Source organism: Tenrec ecaudatus, chromosome 13 (genome assembly GCF_050624435.1).
Source record: "Tenrec ecaudatus isolate mTenEca1 chromosome 13, mTenEca1.hap1, whole genome shotgun sequence".
Classification (NCBI taxonomy): domain Eukaryota; kingdom Metazoa; phylum Chordata; class Mammalia; order Afrosoricida; family Tenrecidae; genus Tenrec; species Tenrec ecaudatus.
This window is the reverse complement of record NC_134542.1, coordinates 4590238-4612964: the sequence shown is the minus strand read 5'-3', so window position 1 is coordinate 4612964 and position 22727 is coordinate 4590238. Positions and strand designations below refer to the sequence as shown.

General features: G+C 55.5%; 1 protein-coding gene across 4 annotated transcripts in view; it reads left to right on the top strand.

Annotated features, from left to right (window-relative positions):
* Positions 1-22727, top strand: part of AGAP1 (ArfGAP with GTPase domain, ankyrin repeat and PH domain 1) — a 411022-nt gene that overhangs the window by 155240 nt on the left and 233055 nt on the right. For all 4 annotated transcript variants that reach the window (XM_075529186.1, XM_075529185.1, XM_075529188.1 and 1 more), the window contains exons 7-8: positions 14961-15088; positions 16584-16739. In XM_075529186.1, the coding sequence (XP_075385301.1) occupies positions 14961-15088; positions 16584-16739 (284 nt within the window). The remainder of the gene's footprint in view (positions 1-14960; positions 15089-16583; positions 16740-22727) is intronic.

The window sequence follows — 22727 nt, the reverse complement described above, 5'->3', positions numbered from 1 at the left end:
TTGGGACTGGGCTGTGCAAGGTTCCCATCAGAGTGCAGGGACCCTCCCAAATCCCCGGCTATACTTGGAGGGTACGGTGCAAGGATTTGAAAATGCATGGGCCTTCCTTCCCTGCCACTGTGACCCGCACCGTCCCAGTCTGTGGTGAGACCGATGAGGGCAACAGCATCAGGCACCATCTCTGACAAAGAGGATGGTGACCCCTTCCCGGGACCTCCCCCTCTCCCCAGTACTGGCTTCTCCTCCTCTCGCTGATCCCCCAAAACAAGAGCTCAGTGTCACTGAGTCAATTCCTACTCACAGCGACCCTGTAGGGCAGGGTAGGGCTGCCCAGTGGTTTCCGAGGGAGGCTGTCGTTCATTACAGCAGAAAGCCTCTCCTTTCTCCCGAGGAGCAGCTGGTGGTTTCAAACTGCTGATCTTGTGGTTGCAAGGCCTACTATGCCACCAGAGCTCTTCAAGAAGATAAACTTTTGAGAAAATTTTAAAAATGCTTTCTCTTATAGTGGGGAGCGGATCTTCCCCCCCCCTTACAGCTTTATGGGTTGAGCCGTGGGATTTATGGGTGAGAAATGCCAGGCTACAGGTAGCTGCAACAGAGATGATTGACAAAAGCAGCCCCCAAAAAACATTTCCAAAGAAAATTGGATTTTGCACATAAAACTTAGTAGTAGTGCTAACGACAGGCCATTTCCAGATTTTCAGCTACATAAGCAGCCTCAAAGAGACCCGCTGGCTTCGGGATTTTGGGGGGGTGTACTTTATTTAGTTTTTATTTCCCCTTTTTTTCCGAGGCTCGTAAATCACACTGTGGCATGGCAGCTCGTCTCAGCGAGACTTTGTTCGAATCATTCCTGTTCTTTCTGACGGTGGGCAGGCGGGCGAGGGGCTTGGGCCAGGTAATTTACAGCCCCTTGGCAGGCAAGGTGCGTGCGTGCGGGTAAGCTTCGCAGCAGTGTAGCTAATGAGAAAGATGGGAAATTTATACCCCTGGGTGATTGATAGGCTCACTGCGTGGGCATTAATTGAAACGAGGCATCACAGCTGTGGGCTGCAGTGAAGGGGGTGAGGGGGAGAAGGGGAGAAGGGGCGGGACCTGCATCACAAGTAAAGCAAAACTTTGAGAGATTTCCTTCTGACCGAATTCACCCAAGGGCGTCATTTTCTTGCCGGTGGCTGGGCCCGGCAGAAATCCAGGAGGCCTACCTAGTGGGCTGGAGATGAATCAGAGGCTGCCCCCAGCTCCTGGGAGGGTGGTGATAAGTGTGGAGGGAGCAAACTAAATACAGTGGGTTTGCGTTTTTCTTTTAAATGACTGTCAAATTTTGCCTAATAGTCACGAATGGCCCTGGTGGCATAGTGGTTATGCATTGGGCTGCTCACCAAAAGGTCAGCAGTTCAAAACCACTGGGCTACTCCGCTGGGGAAAGAGAGGCTTTCTCATCCTGTCAAGAGTGACAGTCTTGGAAACCCACAGGAGCGGTTCTGGCAGGTCTTGCACAGTTGCTGTGCACTGGAACCGACGCAGAGGTGGTGGGCTTGAGTTTAATAATAAGGAGCCACCCTAGAGTCAGTCTTTGCCCACTGGTCCCTGGACTGTGTTTTGTAATTGTTAAAAAACAAACAGCCCCTCCTCCCCCAGGGCCAACCCTGAGACCAGCCTGTGGCGGAGTCCCTGGACGGCTGAATCTCCGAGATCTGCCATTTGTGAAAGGGGGCCATTTGGCTGAAGCGCAGTCTGGTGAAAATGTCTAAATTTCTCCATTAAGTGCTTAAAAAGTAATAAAAGTAAAGCCATTAGGCTTGCTCATCAGAGGGCTATCGGGAGCGGAGAGCTATGTCTGGGCCGTAAATCCGGCAGAGGGTTCTGCCTCCCTGCCAGTGGGCATGCAAAGGGAAACGGCTTCTGTGGGCCGTGTCCGTGCTAACGCTGAACTGCTGGTGAACGTGCGGGGGGCCTGCTCTGTCTGGGAAGGTTTGTCCTCCTTGCCTGGCACTGTCTGCTTCCTCCCTGAATGACAGCTCTGAAGACAGCAGGGTGGCCTGGATACTGGATGGACTAAAGGGTACATGATGGGTTGAGATGGGTGACTGGAATGAAAGATGGGTAGGTGCATGGATGGACAGGGAGGATGGGTGGGTGGGGGACAGAAGGGCAGCCGTATAATAAATCCAGTCTAGCAACGCGTTACAACTGTAGAAGCTAAGAACCCCAGATCAAACTCACTGCCATCAAGTCAATGCTGACTATAGGGGAGGGTCGAATTGCCCCTTTGGGTTTCCGGACGGCCACTCTTTACTGGAGTAGGATGCCTTGTCTCTCCCTTGGAGTGGCTGGTGGTTTCAAACTGCTGACCTTGTGGTTAGCCACCCAATGTGTCACCACAACGCCACCAGGGCTCCCGCGGTGGCAGCTAGTTCAGGGTGTCAGTGGGTATTGCTGGGCTTTGTGTGTTTTACGGTAAAGCATTGGGGGCAGTCTGCTCAGCTGCCCTCAATTCCTGAACCGCCAAGGGAGTCTGCGTGGGGAGTGGGTGGCTGGGCTTGTGTATACACACTCACACGCACACACGCCGTGTTGTCCTGAGACACGTTTTTATTTGTCCAGCTGTGGCCTCCCAGAGTTAAGAGCCCTGCTTCTATGACGGGTATCCGCCCTGCCCTGAAGCTGGGGCCTGAGCAGGCTGGCGTGGCTTCCTCACTCTGATTCAGTTATAGCAGATTACAAATTCAAAATCAATCCGTATTCCCAGCTACCCTCTAATTAACACTCCAACATGATTAGTCACGATGGCGAAATCTTGATCGGAGGTGACCTCAGGTAGTCTAAAGTGTAAATAAAATTAGATTTAGAGCCCTTTTAATTACCTGAGTCATTACGATGGCAATTGATAAACTTAATTTCTTATTAAAGCGTGGGGGGAGGCCACAACTGAAAAAAAACCGAGGAAAAGTTGCTCTATGCAAAGACTTGACTCCTGAACAGCAGTTACCTCCGAGGAAGATCCGCCTGGAAACCGCGCGCCTTCTTTGATCGGGACCTGGGATTTGTCCTATATTTGGTGATGGTGTGGACATGGGGCAGAGGCTGCCCTGTCCCCAAAGTCAGCTGGGCTCACACGCCTTGTCCCTTTCAGAGAAGGAGGCTTCGGGGGTGGTAATCCTGCTAAATAATGATAGTTGATGGGCCAGGGCGGGAGCACCTAGCTCCCTGGAAGCCGCGTGGAAATCTGTGTTGTCAGCTCATCCTTCTTCCCAATTACATCACAATACCTTGTATCATGGGGGGGGGTGTCACTGTCAGGAGGGGCTGCCTCTCACAGGAGCTACTGCCCATGGAAAAGGGGGGCGCTCATTACTACCATAGCCCCGGAGACAGGCACCCCTCCCCCGACAGCCTCCAAGCCAAGCTGTCCGCTCCCCCCCCACCCCCTGCCTTTATGGAGAAAATGTCTTTTTTAATGGGGGTGGTGAAATGGGAATTTCTCTTTGGATGTAGGTCACAGCGTTCCTTGTGAATAGAGCCATCCCTCTCTCCTCAGGAGAGTTCTGACCCCTCCCCCCCCACTGCTCATCCCACGGGAAGGACACCAGGAAGCAGGTCGGAGCTGGTCCTTGTGGGCAGGCACATGTCATTCACGCTGCCCTGAATGGTCACCACGAAAACCTGGCCTTCGTACTTAGCTCTCTCCATCCAGGCTTCCCGGCCTCCAAGCCTGAGGCCAGCCGTTCTGTCATCTGGTTGGGTTTGTTTTTAGCGGTCGTTATTTGGAAGCTTGCTTAGCCAACCAGTCAGTGTCCCCATCTCTTCTGGATTTGGCTCTGTGTGTTCACTCTCCACAGTCTCTGTAGCCCCAGCAACTCAGCTCCATCTGCTTTAGACGCTGTTGATGGGGCCGTGACACCCGCTCCTGGCGTGCCTCCTTGTTTGAACAACGGTGACTGTTCTTGCCGCAGCCTCCTCCTCCTCCTCTTCTTATTCCTCCTCCTCTTCTTCCTCCTCCTCCTCTACCTCTTCCTCCTCCTTCTCCTTCATCGTCCTCCTCCTCTCTGCACTGTCGCTGTCTTGATGTCCACTGGTCCTAGGCCTGCCTTTGCCATCTCTGACACTAGAGGCCCTTAGCTTATTCAGCTGTGTGAAAAATCAGCCCCCCCCCCAAAAAAAAATTAAATAAATAGACCTAGGACCCTCCCTTGGTGTCAGGATGGGGCGCCGCCTGGCCTGGAAAATGAAGGCATGACAGTGGGGGTGGGGACTTCACCTCCTCTGGGAGGCGGGGCCTGGGGTTGTCAGAAATGTTGCTGCTCCCGAGACATCACCGTTCTGGGCGAGACGACTTGGCGAGTTGAGAAGAAGTGGCAGGCTCATTTTTCCGCCCTTTGTTTAAGTCGTTCATCTCTTGGCGCGCGCCTGCCAGCTAAATTGTATTGCCAATTTATTGGAATTTTCACTCGCCTGGGCTTGAAAGATGCTCATTTGCATCCGACTGGAGGATAAGCAGCGAGAAAGTTAATCAGGCCGTGGTCTCTGGAGCAGTCTGCGGGCTTTGATGGTGGCGGGTGGGGAAGGCAGGCCATGTTTGGAGACAGCCAGCATGTACGTACCGCTTTCTCGACACCCCAGTCCGGTGAGGTTATGGGTGTCGGCACCTGTCTTCTTCCTTCAGAGAGGAGGGTGAGAGGCTGCCCACTCCTGTGAAGAGTGACGGTCCTGGATGCCCCCAGGGGCAGTTCCATCCTGGGCCCCGGCATCGACCTGGGGGTAGGGAGTTTGCTTTGGATGTCTTCGTCTGAGCCCGCTCTTTGGCAATGCCTCACTCCATGACACTCTCGCGCTTCTGTATTCAGACACAGGAGACTCACTGCCTCCAAGTTGGTCTGCCACCCTGCCGGACAGGATGGTTCCCAGGACTGGGCGTGCGCTCACTGGAACCCACAGCTGTCACTTGCACCCACAGAGTGGCTGGGGGTTCAAGTCGCTGGCCTTGAGGCGGGCAGCCCACGGCATCGCCAAACACCAAGCCAGAGTGGCTGCCAAGGAGTGGGCTCTGACTCGCAGGACCCTGGTCGGGCAGAGGAGCGCTGCCCTGTGAGTTTCCGAGACTAAATCCTTCAGGCTGCTGGCACACCGCTCCTTTCACCCACGGGGTGGCTGGTGGTCCCCAGTGGCTGACTCTGTGGGTAGCAGTCCTTTGGGAAGCCCACTAGGCCACCGGGCTCCTCGAAGGTGACTCGGCAGTAGTTTGTTGTTTCGAGGGCTGTCCGTTGCCTTGGTGGTTATTCCCTTCGATTCAGTGGAATGACGGTGAGCGCGAGTTGGCATCTCTGGAGGTGGCCCTGTGCCTCCTGGTGCTGTGACGCCCTGTGACGCGACGCGGTGAGAGCTGCCATCCCATTCGGCTGTGGACCGAAAGGTCAGGGGTTGGAGTCCACGCAGGCACTCGGCCTCCCACAGGTGCCGTGACCAGGGCTGCCTCCCTGAGGCTTAGCTGGGCAAGAGTTGTGTGGGTCCTGCTCTGTGGCACGTGGCTAGCTGCCTGGTGACACGATGAGAGAGTGAGTGAGTAAGTGACTGAGGCACGCGGCAGAAGGTGGTGGTGATGTTCTTGTCTGGGCCCTGGGGGAGCTTCCCCCACGGGGTTAGTGGTCACAAATGGAACCGTCCTCTCTCAGACCTTAGCATTCCAAATAGGGGGAAGGTGCTTTCTCCCTCTCTCCTCCTCTCTTATCTCCCTCTCCCTCCCTCCTCTTCCACTCTGGGGAGAAACATCAAGCTTTCCCTGGGTCTAGGAGGTTCCCAGCACAGGGACCCTGGGTCCAAAGATCAACTCCTGGCCCTTCCTTCTTTGGTGGCAGCGAGTCCCACTGGTCCGTGCCTCTGCATCATGTCGTCTGCGTCTCAGAAGAGATGGGCGTGACATGGTCGGGTCACGACTCATTGTCCGGCATAGCGTCCAACGCCAGGTTGTGGAGACCCATTGGGCTTTTTCATGGCAAGAACATCAGCCATTTTCCACTGCTGGAACTGGTCTGCCGTGGGTGGCCCTGCTGCTGGAGGACAGCCAAACTGCCCTGGGGTGGGCGTGGCTGTCGACACCAGACGGAGGTGGAGCCCAGAGGTGGCCGGGGCCCATTTATCTCATCATAGGTTTGGTTTTTAGTTTTTATTTGGGGGGAGGATAGTGGTGGCGGTGTCTGGTCTAAAATTCTTAGATTCTTTTTCACCACCTTGGTGGGATGCGTGAGAAGTGTCCCCCCCTCACGCGAAAATCCATGTCCGCTGCCTTGACTTTGCCTGTTCTGAAGGTAACTGTTTATTAGTCAGCATTTAAATCCCCGATTACCAGGAGCAATTAAACAAGCCCTTCATTTCCAGCAAATTAACAACCCTGATAGGTAATTGCGGCATAAATGAAGATAAATTTGTTTTAATACAAAGAGATAAAGAGAGTACAGGTGAGCGCCAAATCGCAGTTGAGGACCCCAGACCTCGTCACTCTTTGGAAAGATGGGTCCTGACAGGGAGCCTGGCCGTCTGGGGGCAAAGGCCACCCTGGTGGCTGCAAGGTCAGTGGTTCCGACCTGGCACCGGCTCCGTAAGAGAGGAGACTGTCTGTTCCCATAAAGGCTTACAGGCTTAGAGGTCACCATGGGTCGGAGTCAGGTCAGTGGAGGTGACCTTGGCCTTGGCCTTGGCCTTGGGCTTGTTTTAGAGCTAAGTTGCTTTTTGTTTTGGATGTGGTGGGAAGAGGGCTGTATTTTGAGCATGTCCTTAAGTCCTCAGAGGATTTTCCGCACCTGGAAGAAAAGGATGTTCATCACTTCCTTCCCTTTCAAGGCTCAGGCACCGCGGGCAGTTGGATTGAGCAGGAGCTCCTTGTTGGGTTTCCACAGACAACAGCCAACACATGTGCGGGCGAGTGTGCCCGTTTTGCACTGGAGCCTCGCCTTCCTTTCAGGAGGCCCCGGCTGGAGGCCGCAGACCCTCGAGCGCAGTGTCTGCCTGGCAGTGGAGGCTGGCATGAGTCTCCAGAACCCCAAACAGATGTCCGTGGAGCTTGCCACTGGGACAGACGAGGAAGATCTGCTGATCTGGCGATCTGCTTACAAAGACCAGCCAGAGAGAGCCCTGTTGGCTGTGGTGGTGATCTCAGCCCTCATGGAGGGGGTGGTGCAGGACCAGGAGGCAGACCCTTGTATTGTCCTTGAGATCACTAACGAGGACGGACCGTCACCTGTTTGCTGTAGGACCTGGTCTGTGGGGGTGCCTTTCCTTCCCATATTCAGACCCTCTTGATGACAACATGGTGCTGATGGTGGGCAGTGTGCTTGGTGAGAAGACGGGAGCGTTTGGGACAAGACGGTGTTTGGAAAGACGAACGTCGAATGGGCCCAGACAAGGGTCAGTGGAAGAGTTAGGCAATCCTTTTGAAGGTGCCGGGAAAAGATGAAGGCCACCACAGAACAAGGGGAAATGGATTTCTGCTTGTGGGCCACCGTGAGGTGTGAAGGTCTGACACGTGCAAGTGTGGGGCCCAGAGTGGCTCTCAGAAGACGGTCATCACACTTGGGCTGTAAGGTCCATCGCTGAGAATGCATTGTAGGTCCACGTCTGCTCTGAAAGGTTTCCCTGATGGTGATGTGTGTGTTTCCGGGGAGCATCAAACAAAAGGCCCACACCCTGGGCTCTGGAGGCTGGGGGTCTGGACTTCAGGGTGTCACAGAGCCACGCTCTCCCTGGAGGCTCTGGGGGAGGGTCCCCTCTGGTCTCTTGCATCGTCTGGTGGCCCCAGGCAGGCGTTCCTTGCCTGTGGTAGCCTCACACATCTGTCTCCATCATCACATCTTCATGTGGCCAGCTCCCCCGACATGGGCAGTTCGTCACTCCACAGTGACCTCAGCTTCCTGCATCCACTGAGGAGGTCCTGTCCCAAAGAAGACCTTACCCGCTCCTGCCTGGGTTAGATTGTGACTGTGTGTGTGTGTGGGGGGGTGCCCAATGCAGGCCCCATCAGGGCCAGAGCTGCGATTCATCCCCAAGGTGGGGGTGTGGGGACCAGTCCTCCTGGTACCTCTGAGTCCACTGATGCGTGTTCAGACTGGAATCCGGCTATTCCAGGGTGAAGGCAGGATAAGGGGGCTTTGAAACAGGGTGTCTCAGTGCCATGCTTTGCGGGGAGGTGGGTACCTGAGTGCTGTCCTGACAGCTCTGTCATGCCCCTCACGCCCACATGTTTACATATACGTATTCACACAGACACTCAGACTCAAAACACATCACTCAAGCACTGACATTCACACACACACCCCTACAACTCTCACCAGGGTTCATATTCACGTAGACACACACACACACACCATTCCCACAAAGCTGTTCACCTTCCCTCACACACCTTTACTCACATACTTAGAGTTAAACTCACGGATTCCATCACATTCACAAACGGGGCCACATTCTGACACAGACACTTGGGCTCACTCAAAGTACCATGCAGACAGATACACCTGTGCACATGTTCACCCTCACACTCCCTGAAAGTCCCACGTTCGCACCCTCACACTCATGTGCTCAGCCACTCACAGTGTCACGCTCACATACTTGCACACTACAGAAGGTGACATTCCCACGCTCATACTCACTTGCTCACGTTTGCACACACATTCCTGTTCCACATGCCTGTGCTCACACAGGGAAGCGCACCCTCGCGCACATTCCCTGGTCCTCACGCATGTGCACGCGTGCTCATGGACGCACACAGTGAGCAACAGCTACGACACACACTCAGGTGCATGCTCATCCTCACGCACGTGTGCCCTGTTCCTGCCGTCCAGGGAGAGGCAGTGTCCCCTCACCATCCTCTGCCCACCAAGCCTCTCCAAGGGCACCTGCTGGGTTGCTGGCCCTGGGCACAGGTGTGAAGCCCACTGTGGTGCCCTTGCTACTCCACCCCCCCCCCACCTCCTCCTCCTCACCACGTAGTCTTGGTAGGCTCATCTGTGTCCGTCTGCAAGGCTGTCGACTTCCTGTTCAGTGTCAGCCCCCCTGCTGGCCTCAGGGAGGGACATAAAGTGTGACATCTCAAACTTCTGGAACATTCCGGGGCCTGTGGATGACACGGTGCAGGGCGCATGCACGGATGGGGCACCAGCCAGTGGGGTCCTATGATCCCCACAGTATTGTACCACATGCTCCCCTCAAAGTCCTGCCCACCCACTGCTCTTGGTGGGGCTTGGGTAGCTGTCCTGGTAGCTGCACCCCAGGTGCAGGGACCTCAGAGGTGCACACACTGAGGCTGTGGCCCCGGGCCCCTCTCATCACACCCCTCCCTCCCGTGTTCACTGACTGGGGGACACTGGTACTGAGCCAGACTCCCCTTCAGCTGGCCTGCTCTTCCTAACTGCCTGAGCCACGAACCCAGGGCTCCGCACATGATTTGGTAATGAATGTATCCTTAATTAATTATTCCTAATTTAGTCTTAATTAATAAGACGGCTTAATGGCCACTGCACTGTGATTTAAAACTGCGCAGAGATGTTCGGAGAGCTCGTTCTGGTTACTGATAAGGGTTCTCGGTAGGCAGGACACCACCCCTGCCCCACCCCCAATGTGGTTCTCATGGCCAAGGCTTTTGGAGGAGATGTGCTGATATGACCTTCTGGTGGCCGGCCAACCGTGCGTGTGCTTCAGATACCTTTGTGGGGTGACGTTAGTGTTGAGGATCATGCCTGCTGACTGCTGAGTGTGTCCCTTCCAGAAGCCCTGCTGGCATTGTACTTACCCACTGGGCCGCCATCCACAAGGTCAGCAGTTTGAAACCAGCCGCTCCATGGGAGAAAGACGGGGCTTCCAGCTACTGTCAAGAGTGACAGTCTGGGAAACCCACAGGGGCAGTTCTGCCCTGTCCTATACGGTCACCAGGAGGTGGCATCGACTGGATGGCAGTGATTTCTTTTCATATTTTTAGATCTGTCACAAGTAGTTGAAATGCCTTGTTGTTGGATTTACTGTGCAGCCTCAGGCACTCAGAGCTGGCCCTGTGTCTGTATCATGATCGGCCCAGCCAGCTATACCTTGCTCTAGTTGGGGTGCCAAAGGAGGCCTGACTCCCTCTGCCCGCCCCTCCCCTTCATGTCTATTCCCCTCAGAGATGCATCCTCTGACCAGCACCCTCCTTAGCTTCCTGTCCCTGAGTTCCCTACCAGAGCCAATTGCTCACCTCTTGGCTTCCCTGTGACCCTGCTTCAGGGTCGCCCCAGCGCTGTGAGGCTGGAGCCCTGGCCGGGACCAGTCGTCTTGGACCCCTGGCAGGGCAGCATGTGTGCACACACGAGGCGGCTCCACAGATCACTGCCACACGCCTCGACCTTCAGTGTCGGGCACACCCCCCACCCGGAGCACACCCAGCTGCAGGCGCTGTTTCCAAGTCTCTCCTCCTGCCTGCGGGATTCCCTGCTCTCTGAGTCATGTCAGGCCTAAATGGCAATGTTGTCCTCCCTGGGGGATTCCACTCTTGTCCCTTTGCCATATGGGGCTCAGAGAGGGTCTGGAGGGGCTAGATGAGGGTAGTGGTGTGGGACGGGTCACTGCCACTGCTGAGTGCCCCATTTGCCAGCAGCAGAAACCAACATTAAGACCAAGATATGGGACCATTCCTCGGGGAGATCACCAGGCAACTTGGTGGCAGGTTGATTTCATAGGACCACTCCCATCATGGAGGGGACAGCGTTTTGTTCTTACTGGAATAGACACCTACTCTGGATAGGGATTTACCTTCCCTGTGCGTGATGCTTCTGCCAAAACTACTATTCGTGGACTTACAGAATGCCTCATCCACCAGCCTGGCCTCCCACATAGCATTGCTTCAGATCAAGGAACTCACTTCACAGCAAATGCAGTGCGGCAATGGGCCCATGCCCATGGATCCACTGGTCGTATCATGTTCCTCATCATCCTGAAGCTGCCGGCTTGATAGAATGTTGGGATGGGCTCCTAAAGGAAACCGTGAAGAAAACTCCTCTCTGAGACGGAATGTTAAAGGGAGCCCCATGAGCAGGCTGAAAGGCTTGCTAGGTGACCACCTGGATCTACTTGTTGAGTGGAAGTGGGAGAAATGCAGCAATACAGAGACGGGTTGAGTTTGGCCTCTGACACCTGTAAACTTGGTTTACAGGAAAAAGAGATGAGAGAGGGTTGACTGGTCTAAGATTCATGACCTAGCACTAGAGGGCTAGGCTTGTTGAGTATTGGTGAGAGCCCATGGTCTAAAGGCAAGGCGACCAATGGGTACCCTGAGGAGGCTGGCTAAGGCAGCTGCACCCTGGTCCGACCATCAGAATGCAAGAGACCTGAGAACTCAAAAGGCGAGGCTCACCGAGCCATTTATCCCTCCGCCCTCCAATTAACCCCACGTGTTTATCGGCCAGGTTGGCACAATAAACTACCTACTTCAGGTGTCCCAATGAAATTCTTCCAGGGTGGCCCTTGCTCCCAACCAAGAGTGAGCAGGTGTGCTGTCGTGATGGGAGAAAACATGTACTGCTTTGCATGATCTTTCTGGCCTTTTTTCGCTCTGATGCAGTTTTTGCTTTCCTTAAAACTTCTTCCGAACAAGCCCCCATGATCATCTGGTGTGCTTCAAGGAAATCTGTCAAGATGACCCATCCAGGGTTCAGAGAAACAGTAGACATCCCCTTCTGGGCTGACCTCTGCGTTGAATGGAACTGAGCAAACAGACCCCCCCCCCCACCCTAAGGAGACAAGACCCGTGTCTGCCTGAGACAGCTGTCTGCACCAGGCATGTTTGCTTGGACTAAACCCTTCAGTGGGTGACCTGAGATTCACTTGAAGGATGTGACTCACAGTTGTGGAGGCTACCGGGCTACACTCACTCTCTGCCGTTGAGATGATTCTGACTCATAGCAGCCCTGTAGGATGGGAGTAGAACTGGCCCTGTGGGTTTCCAAGACTAACCGTTCATGGCACTAGAAAGCCTCCTCTTTCTCCTTTGAATCAGCTGGTGGTTTAGAACGGCTGACCTTGTGGTTTGCTGCTGAATCCACTTAAACTACTACACAACCACACCTGCTCATAATAAGCTAAGAAGTTCCAAATCTGGAAGTCAGGTGGCAGGCCGGAGGTTTCTTCAGACTCCAGTCCCAGGAGCCAGAGGTCAGGTGATGAAAAGAGTACAGGGTCACAGGAGTTTTGAACAGAGACCTGAGGTTTTGCTGGAAGATGTATGCAGGCAGGCAGGCCGGTCAGCTGGCCGGCCCACACCCTAGAGAAACGCCCCTTCAGCTGATTGGCTGCTCACATCCAATCCTTTTGTGGACGATGATTACATTGTATGACATTGTGGAAGAGCCCAGAGCCCAGTGGAGACAGAATATAAACCATCGGCAGATGCCCGTGTTGTAAAGAGCATGGTACAGTTGCGCATGAGCTACAAATCGTTTCCTTGGTCTTTGCTTTGTATATGGGGCAGGAGGGATATGAAAATGATGGGGAAACAGGACACACACGAATAAAAGTCGTTGCCTGCCGAGCCCACCTTTCTGTAAGCCCACCTCTGGGCTGCTGGGGCAGGGCAGTGCCGGCCGTGGCTTTCGCGGTGGCTCATGGTTCGTATGACCCTGTACCATAGCTGTTGATGGTCAAAACTTCTCTGATAGAGCCCAGGGAGGGGGTAGGGGTGAGGCTGAGACTGTGGCCTGAGACACCCCTTCAGGCCTGGATCAGGCCCACCTTCCCACAGAAGACAGGCGGATGGCATGAACAGCTGCACCTGTGGGAACCGTGTGCCGCATCACGCACAGCTCAGGAAGCATCAGGCAGAGTTTGTGGAACTCGGAGCCCGGGGAGGACAGGGCAGAGAGGTGTGCGTTGAGGGAACTGTTGGCCCCCGTTGGAACAGAAGGTGTGTTGATTGTTGGCCAGGTAGAGGTGCGCCCTCACCACCACGTACACGTATTGAAACTCTGTCCGTGAATTCCCTTTCTAGCCTCCAGGAGGGCAGGGTGTCGGCTCAGCTCCCTGTGGGGTCTCCTGAAATGAGGGTTTGGGGTAGTGCCTCGGATTTGCCCCGGAGTGTTTCTCGATTCCTCCCATAGTTTAGCCAACAGATTTGAAAGAAACACCCACAAAACCTCCCTCGTCCTATGTGCGCCCTGCCACCCACCCACCCCCAATCTGTGAAGGATTGGCATCACCTAGCCCACCTGGCTGACTGCTCACTTGAAGACTGGTAGTACGGGAGAATGCCATGCCATTGATCATTGCCCCCTCTCCCCGGCCACCAATAAAAAAAATTTCCATCAAGTGACCAAACCTTGGTGGTTCTGGGTTCGTTTCCTTCTGGGCGGGGCCTTAGGTGCCAAGGGGTGGGGGTGACCATGGCAGGACCTCCAGAACCTGACGGCCGGTTTTATTTTTGGATCCTCCAAATGATTTTTTAAAAAATATCCCACTGCCTGTCTTCTGCGGCCGGATCGATACGCTGAGAGTTCTGCGATGACAGAGTGTCGTGGTGGCTCGCTCTAATTTAAACATGATTAGCTGATGACGGTTATGATCGATACGCGGAGGGGAGATAAATTAATTGATACCATCCTTTCAGGATGCTGAGCGGCCAATTGGAGGTGGGCCCTAACTAATGGAGCTGCTGCCGAGTCTCTGGGAGCCATTTTTTATACGCCAAGTTTCCACTTAATCACATTTACGCCATCGTTCACATACTCTGAAACCGGGGGCTCTGGAACAAACACCCAGTTTTTCCTTGGCAAGATGGCACCCTTTACAAGAAGGAATGACCTGCCAGGCCGGTGTATCCCGGCCCTCTTATGGTCACCCGTCGGTGCCAGGTGTTCTTTTTCACGGGCCAAACCAGCCACTCTGGGGCAGAGACCAGGCTAGCCCACCTTGACCGCCTGCCCCCCAAAGAGACCTGTGCCCAGGCGGAAGCCCAGCTCCCACCCAGCAGCGCCACCTGCTGGTGGAGGAAGTTCTCCTGTTCCTGACATCCTTGCCAATTCCATCCTGGCGGCTCCATCGACCAGCCTGTTTGCCGAGGGAAGTTACGGCTGGTTGGATCTAGATTCATATTGATTAAGATAAACTCCCGGCGTCGGCGGTCGTATATTTAAACGTAACAAATAAAATCAAAAGAGGCCTTTGAGATAATTGAGTGCCCTTGAGTTTAATTCCACACACTAAGCTAGGCTTTGCTTTCCTCACACCCCTCTCCCTCCCTCCCAAAAATAAGAAGGAAGAAGAGGTGTTTGGCATTTTGCTTCAACGTGTGACCTTGCGTTACGTAGGGGACAAGATGATGAGTGTTTGCATTTTGCATTCAGGGTTTTTGGGGGCCACCTGTGCAGGGCTGCTGAGGGGTCTCTGAGGGTGTGGGGAAGCTGCCCCTTCTAAATCCCCCAATGCAGTGTCTATTCCCAAGGTCACCCTGGTGCCCCTGATGGCTGTCGGGTCCAAGATGGCAGCCTACAGGAATTCCAGGCAACAAGCACATAAAAGACAAAAGGACGAGGAAGTGGGCACTGCCCTGCAAGCTGCCCCAAGAACCCTTCTGCCTCCACCACATTGGCTGGAGGTTGGGGGCCCAGTTCTGGGAAGGCCCCCAGGAATCCTATTCCTCTTGAAAGGGGAAGGTCCCGGGGGCCGCACAAAGAATCTGTGCTCGGTTACCAGATCGCCGTAAGGTGTGGCGGGTCCGCAATCACTCATCGGCTTAGCTCCACCAAGATGGCGGCCGAGGGGGAAAGGCTGGGACTCGGTGCTCTACTGTAACACCAGAGGGCCCACAGCGAGCTCAGTATGGGTTTGCCTTTGGGGAAGGATGGGCTGACGAGGGGTGGGGGAGCGACAGATTTTGGAGCCAGACTCTAAGCCCCTCCATATGCCCTTGACCTCTGGCGTGACCTGTCAGTCTGTCTCTCTGTGTCCACTAGTTGCTCAGAAGATTGTGGCCACGCGGAAGAAGCAGCAGCTCTCCATTGGGCCCTGCAAATCCTTGCCCAACTCTCCCAGCCACTCCTCCGTCTGCTCGGCCCAGGTGTCGACCGTGCACATCAGCCAGGTACTGCAGCTGCCTCACACTCATGCACCTGGGGAGGAGGGGTCCTTGAGAACCAGGGAGAAGCTGGCCATTGCAGTACACAGCCCGGTTTAAGAGCAAGCTTTTCTTTCTCTCCTCCTTTTTGGTGGAGAAATAAAGGGCAATCTGGTTGGGAAGGGCTTCATGCTCCCTTCAGCTGCTATGGCCCGGTGCCCTCAGGCGGCAGGCATCCAGGGGGTAACAGGTCCTGCTGGCAGTGATGGCTGGGCTTCTCATTAAATCACCCCATACACCTGAGCCTCTGAGGGACAACCAGCCCCTCGTGGTGAACCTCCACGATGAATCCTCATTGGATACTCCAATTTGGGCCAACTGTTTGATTATAATTACCTACCATGTCCCTTCCCAACCCAGGGATCCCTTGTGGCATAGTGGTTTCCTATTGGGCTACTTAACCGCAGGATCAGCAGTTCAAAACCACCAGCTACCCCGGGGAGCAAGATGAGCTTTTCTGTTGTCGTAAAGAATGACAACCTTGGAAATTCACAGGGGCAGTTCGACCCTGTCCTGTAGGGTCGCTGTGAGTTAGAATCCACTCGATGGCATTGGGTTACGTTGGGGTTTTGGCTCCCCACCCATTGCCTTGGACTTGATCCTGACTCAGAGAGACTCTGTGTAGTGTCTCCAAAGCTGTCACTGGAGTAGACAGCCTCGTTTTTCTCCCGAGGAGCAGCTAGTGGGTTTGAACCACCTACCTTGCGGTTAGCATCCCAACCAGTATTGAACCTCACCACTAAATCTCTGTGCCACCTGCCTTCCAATCCCAAAAGCAAACCCAGAGCCATTGACTCGGCGCAGGCGGCCCCAGGAACGACTCGCTCTGTGTTTTTCCCTGACAACATCTTACTAATTAGTTACCCGGAAGCAGAGGACATAACGATCCCTTAGAAGAGCCAAAACCAATACCCACAAAATAGTGAGCACCTGCCCCATATAAGAATGAACAGGCGTTACATTGAGACGCGCACGCACGTTTTCTTGGGTGCTGCCCTGTTTTACTTTTGAAGGGTGCAGTGAGATTTGCGGGTGAGCTCGGCTTGCTTAGTGCCGGGAATCCAGCGGCCATGTTCCTGTCAGCACATGATCTTGGGATGTCTTCCAAAGACAGCCCCATCTTCCAGCTGTCCTTTCCAGAATGTTCCCTTTTGTTGTGGGACTCGGTTAGTTTAACCCCTTGGCTCCTAGAGGGATTTGCCTAATGCCCCCTTTTAGGGAAAATAAAAGGCCAGCACCCATTGCTGTGAAGACTGTTAGCCCACAGCCATCATGGTAAAGTACAGAGTCTGCTTTTACCACGCAGCCCCGCATCACCCCCAGCCTTGCCCTCTAGGGGTGGCCTCTCCCACTTTGGAACCCCCTGGGCCAGGGAAGGAGACTGGGGGGTCCTTGTCCCCTGAGGCCATCCCAGGATACCTCAGAGCGAGTCTGACCCCAACCCGATTCTCGCTTGTTTCAGACCAGCAACGGAGGAGGAAGTCTGAGTGACTACTCATCCTCTGTCCCCTCGACCCCGAGCACCAGCCAGAAGGAGCTACGCATCGAGGTCCCTCCCGCCACCAACACGCCCACGCCCGTCCGTAAGCAGTCCAAGCGCCGGTCCAACCTCTTCACCGTGAGTGTCCCTGGAGGGAGAGCCCTGTGTGCTGGCCGCCACCTTGGCCAGGCCGGCCCAGTGCTGGCTGTAGAATCCAGATGAGATCAGTGGGTGCAGCCTGGGTTTCTGGGCTCTGAGATTTCCGGGCAAGGCTTAGATGCTGAGAGTTAGGAGCAGAGGGTGGGTCTGCGCCGGGGCCTGTTGGAGACTTTTGCTGTCCTGCAGCCGTCCCCCGGCTTCCCTGGGGGAAGACTTGTCACACCTCTGAGTTCACAGGACCACTCTGAGGACATTACGTTGGCCGAGGGTCTCGTGTGTGTGTGTGTGTGTGTGTGTCTGTCTGTGTCTGCATGCTTGCTGGCAGGAAGTATGAGGGGGCCCAGAAACGAACATCTCGTGTATGTCTGGGCACAAAGACCCCACACATCTCTGCCTGGAAGGCCCACCACTTGGGTTTTCTTTGGGGTCTTGTGTGAGTGGGTGCCATAGAGCAGACCCGTAGGCTCACTGCTGTGAGCTTGGATTCAGAAGTGGGGCACACCAGGGGACTGGTGTCCAGTTGACCCCTGAACCACAGAGAAGCAGGAAACCCAGCTACCCTGCCAGTGCCCTGGGTATAGCAGACATCACCAATCAATCCTAGAGCATGCCAGGCTGTTGTCGCTGTCATCAGACTGCACTGATCCGTGAGAGGAATGCCCTGCTCCTGGGACCCCCTGGTTCCTTGCTGCTGATGTCCTTTGAAATGGTGTTCATGTGCCCGGAGCCTTGACACTGCCCCCTGGCATTGAGTGAGTCGATGCCGCTCAGGCCAGCCCGCACGGGCAGAGGAGAGCTGCCTCTGTAGGATTGCTGAGGCAACAGGTCTTAATGGGAGCAGAAGCCTAGTCTCTTCTCGGAGGAGCACCTGATAAGTTTGAATTGCTGGCCTTGTGGTAGCAGCCCACAGCTTAACCCCCCTGCATCACGAAGACACCTGTGCCATGACACACACCTGCCTTGAAGCCAGACTCTCACCTGGGGGACACATGGGCATTAGGGCTGATAAGCACCTGACAAGGAAGAGGGCATCCTCACAGTACTCGGATCTGGCCGAGAGGTCCGTGGGCGTCTGTTCCATGCACCATTTGATGTCTTGTGTGGTCCCACGGACCGTCCATCTGGTAGGTTGTCTTCCAGTTTCTGCAAAATCCCGCTGACCAGCCGTGTGCTTGTTTGTCAGAGAACAGAACGGGTCTGCTGGGAATGGGATGCCCTCCCAGGTTCAGTGGGCAGCCACCCTCACCTCTGAGATCGCTTCCTGGGCCTTGTCGGGTGCCCCGTGGTCTCTTTCTCCACCAAGGTCGGGCGCTTGCTGGCCCTCAGAGCAAGCTGCATGTGAACCCGAAACCTGGTTCAGAATGCGGGGGGAGCGAGCAATGAGAACAACCAGTAGACAGAGGGCAATGTGGCTCATTGGTGACCGGGGACAGGTCTTCACATGTCTCCGTCACTCTGAGAAAGGAAGACAGCTAGCTTCACACGGGCACCCGAAGGCTACTCATGCATCCCTGACTCCAGTTCTGATCCCGAGGAAAGAGAGGAAGGAGGAACCAGCAGTACCAGTCAGTACCAGGGAGTGAGTGCTCCGCTGGAAGGCCCTGCTGTCCGTAAGGCAGCCCTGGGTCAGGAATATGTCTGACAGGTGTGGCCTGAGCCCCTCCTGCTGAGCATGTCAGACAGCTGCCTGAGGAGAGTGCTGTAAACTTGGAGAAGCAGTCTGAGCCGGGGTCTGTGCGAGCTCAGGTTGCCCAAGTGGACCCAAAGGGGGGCACACAGTGAGGCAGAGAGGAGGCAGGAAGGTATGGGACCTTTTGCTCTCCAGCCACACTACGCATGCACACACATACATTCACATGTGTGTACCCGAGGAGATACATGCGTACACATCGTGGTCATGTGCACACACATACATGTGCGTGCACACAGAAACACACTGTCAGTGTGTCGATGCTGACTCACAGTGACCCTACAGGACAGGGTAGAAGTGCCCCGGGGGTCTCTAAGAATGTCACTCATGAGGGTGGTAGAAAGCCCCGTCTTTCTCCCGAGGAGTTTTGATCTGCTGACCCTGTGCAGGTATCCATAAAGACTCCAGGCAGACGCAGCCGACTGGGGTGGGCAGGACATGTCTTAGGAGTCTGTGCCATCTTGCCACTGCGCTACCAGATATCCTCTCCTACTCGGCACCCCAGTCCACGGGCCCCGTGATGCAGCGCACAGCCTGCATCAGTCCGAAGCCACCTGCTGACGGACCATGGAGGACATGCAGCTCTGCGAAGCAGGACTGCTGCTTGGCCCTGAGTGACAGTGGCAGCAGACATCGGAGGTCACACCAGTGAGGACCCCTGAGGGAGGTGCCCCGGGAATGGACAGCTCAGCTTGCCAACTGGTCCGAGCTAAAGAATATGACCATGAAGATAATGGGTGTGAGCCGTGGCGTTGAAGCTCCAGGAGAGATCCAAGCCCACTAGGTGTCAGCGTCACCCAGGGATCGGCGGGAAGGAGGCGCACTGTCCTGCAAACAGTCACCTTAGAAAGGCCCTTCTTCCTGTTGCCAGTTGGAGCCTGGTTCTGCGATGTGGCTGTAACGGGCAAAGGACGTACTTGCTATGAGAAGGTTCTCAGACCAGTGCAGGTGCAGGTGGGCCGCACAGTCTCGGCGGATTAAAACCCCACGCCGCCTGGGCTTGGCCTGGCCGCCTTCGGGGTGTAGCGAGTCATAACGAGGCCGGGTGAATGGAGGCTGGGGTAATTGCCTATCCTCTTTCAAAGGCCACGCTTAGAGCCGGAGTCACGGTGGGGAGGGGTCCCCGTGCCAGTCCTACATCTGAATTCATCTATTTACTTGAAGTGTCATGATTTTCAGAGACCGAAGGGCAACAAACCCACCTATAAAAACCTCCCTCCACTAAAATGCTAGGGCCACGTGGTCCTTGGTTGGGCGCGTGGTTCCCCGTGTGCCTCTGTGTACCGGTATGATGTTTCCACGTAGGAATCGCAGATGGGAGTTTTCCGAGTCTTCCCAAGCGCCTGGCTGTCTGCTGCTCTCACCCTCCTCCTTCCCCATCTCCTGAAATAAGCAAGTTCAGGCCCTCCATGCACCCCACCCCAGGGCTCCTTGAAATGGGCGTGACTTGTCTCCTGTACGTTTCTAAAACCAAGCCCTTTGCACCCACGGACTGTGCCTGGCCCGTCTTCACGCATTAGGGGTGTCTTCTCATGCCCTCTAGTGTCCACACTGCCCAGCGGGGTCAGCTTATGCAGTGGCCGAATTGGGTTTGGGGAGACTCTCGCTCAGCTCACGGCCACTGGGTGACAGCACGAGGTGGCCAAGGCCAAGGTTCGGAAAGGATTGGGCTGCTTGTGGGGAGCGGGAAGCAAGGTCCCTGCCACAGGCTGCTGTTGGGGAGGGGAGACGCTTGGGGACACTGCTCACCTTCGAGCGGGTCATGGTGGCGCGGTGGCTCTGGGACTTCTTTCACCACTGGGAGAGAAGTGCATGGTGGAGGGGAGGTGTTGGCAGGCAGTGGATGGAGGCGGTCCATTCCCCCCTCTGCCGGCCGGCTGTGTGACGATGATGCCAAACCAGCCAACCTTCAGTGGTGGCATGGCCGCTTCTTCATCTGCTGTCGTGGTGACCCGTGTCCAGGGTGCAGGTGGCCACTCTGCCGCTAACAGTGCCTTGCAGCCTGCTGAACAGCAGTGGGAGATGACAGCATGCTGGTCCCGCCCCCGCCCCCACCCAGTTGACCGTGCACTGCTGAGCCTCCCGGGGATGCGCTCCAGTCCCGAGGTCGGGCTGCGCCTCTCTGGGCGTCTGATGCAGCCAGAAACGAACTGTGGGTGTGAGAAGGAGCCTGCCCGCTGCATCCTTCTTCCACACGGCGCTGTGCTCACTCCTTGAAATGCCAGTCTCTGAACACAGATGCACGCGCACGTGTGCATGCAGGTGCCCCTTCTACTGCTGTCAGGAGACCTCTCTTTCGTGCTCGCTGGCCCGGCTTGGCAGGACCCTCTCTTTCCTCTCTGAGCCTGTGAGCCCATGTGGAGCTGAACTCCCTGTCCTTTGGGTTCCGAGGGCTCTGCAGGAACCCGGTGGCCTGCCCGCTTCTTCCCGTCTTCTGTGCATGGAAACCCTGGAAGCACCACCCACCCCCACCCCCCCAAACGCACACACACACACACCCCAGCAAGGGGCGGGAACAGATGGGCGCTGCCTTGAGGGGCGTGTTCGTTTTTCCTATGGGTTTTTCCCCTCCCCCTTCTCCTCAAGTTTGTTTTGCTAATTATTCTGATTAACCCAAGAATAATGAAGATGGATTTGCAGGTGTCAGAGTTCAGGATTTGGGAAGTGCTGGGGTTGGAGGTGCTGTGCGGGTTCACGGGCTGGCGCTGTGCGCTGGGGGCTCCGCGGCTCTTTTGCTTTCTATGGGGAGGTGAGCTGGGGGCCCACACAAGCCCAAACACCAGACCTGACCCACTGCCACTGTGTCCCCTAGGACACCACAGCAACCCCGGTCAGAGACTGCCCACCTTCAAGGCAGCTGGCCCTTCCTCTGTCTCCTGAGGAACTGCTGACCCTGCTTGGGGCTTTTTGCTCTCCTCCTGGGACCTAGTGACGTCCAAGCGAGTCTGACCATGGTGGATGCACCGTGATGCAGGTGTGCCGGCATGGATGCTGCTCAGGTGACCCTGCTAAGCCCAGAAAGCCCATGGTAGGACACAAAGTGGCTCAGTCCCCTTTGTAGGCTAGGCACAGGGCGGTCCCCTTAGGACAGCCCATGGACTCACCGAGAACTTCGAATCTGACAGTCAGGCTCATCATGGGCCAGGTTCCCCGTGAGCTGAGATGTTGGGGAGCAGGCCTCAGGGAGCCCCTGTTGGCTCATTGAGCTTGTGCAGGTTGACACAGAGGGAGCCCCCACCCCTAGGGAGACTCATGGCCAGAAACAGCTGCTCTAGCCCAAGGGGGCAGCCTCCAGTACCTCAGTCTTCTAGAGCTTTCTCTGTGTATGTTCCTTTCATCTCCTGCCAGGGGTGGCCAGTGCATGCTCGCTGGTTCCTAGATGCCACCCTGGTAGTCCCCAGGGGCCTGGTGTCCATCACGGGAGCCTCTCTCCTGGCCCGCTCCACTCATTGCCCACTCCTCCCAGGAATGCCGCATCCTCCCCACCGGCCTTGGAGGTGATCCTGCCCTGTGACACTGTCCCTTTAAGTATTCCAGTGGGGGGGGGGGGCGATCAGTGGTCTCCCTCTCTCACTCGGAGGGTGGGTTTCATTAGCTTTCCGTGGCGGTGCCGGACACCACAAAGTGGAGTCATTTCATACATCATCCGAGATTTGAAAAGCCCAGGAAAATGTTTCTCCATTTTCAATATTGCGTGAGTAATGTCCCCATTGGAAAGTAATGGAGTGAAGTTGTCAGTTGTCGGTGGTGCGGTTATTAAGGAGGACGAGTCTCCGATCTTTCTCTCCTAATAAAATAAATCTGTCAGAAGATCATTGTGCTCACACTTCCGCCTGCCCATCCTGGGGGAAGACGGGCCCCTCTGAGTCCTGCTGCTCAGGTGTGTTGTAGGGAGTGCTCCCAGCGGCCCCCTGGTTAGAAGCGGCCACTTTTCCCATGACCAGCCATCCAGACACCTCACACCTCGCACAGGATCCCTGGGTGCCAGCAACCCGCTGCTGCTCTTCCTCAGCTGCCAGTATTTTGGCAACAAATTCCCAACTTTGCTCTCCGATGCCGGGTGCGGGAGGGCGTGTGTGTGTGTCTCCGTGTGTCTGTGTGTCTCGCTCCCTCGCTCCCTCTTCTGCCTTGGACTTTGCTATTTCCTCGCCATCCAAAAGCAATAAGAGGCAGCGTTAATGTGCGCGGGTACGCATCAGAGGTGCCCGGTTAATGGCACAGCTGAGCAGTTAATGGGGTTTTTCGGATCATTCCGGCGTTAATTAGAAGATCTCCCT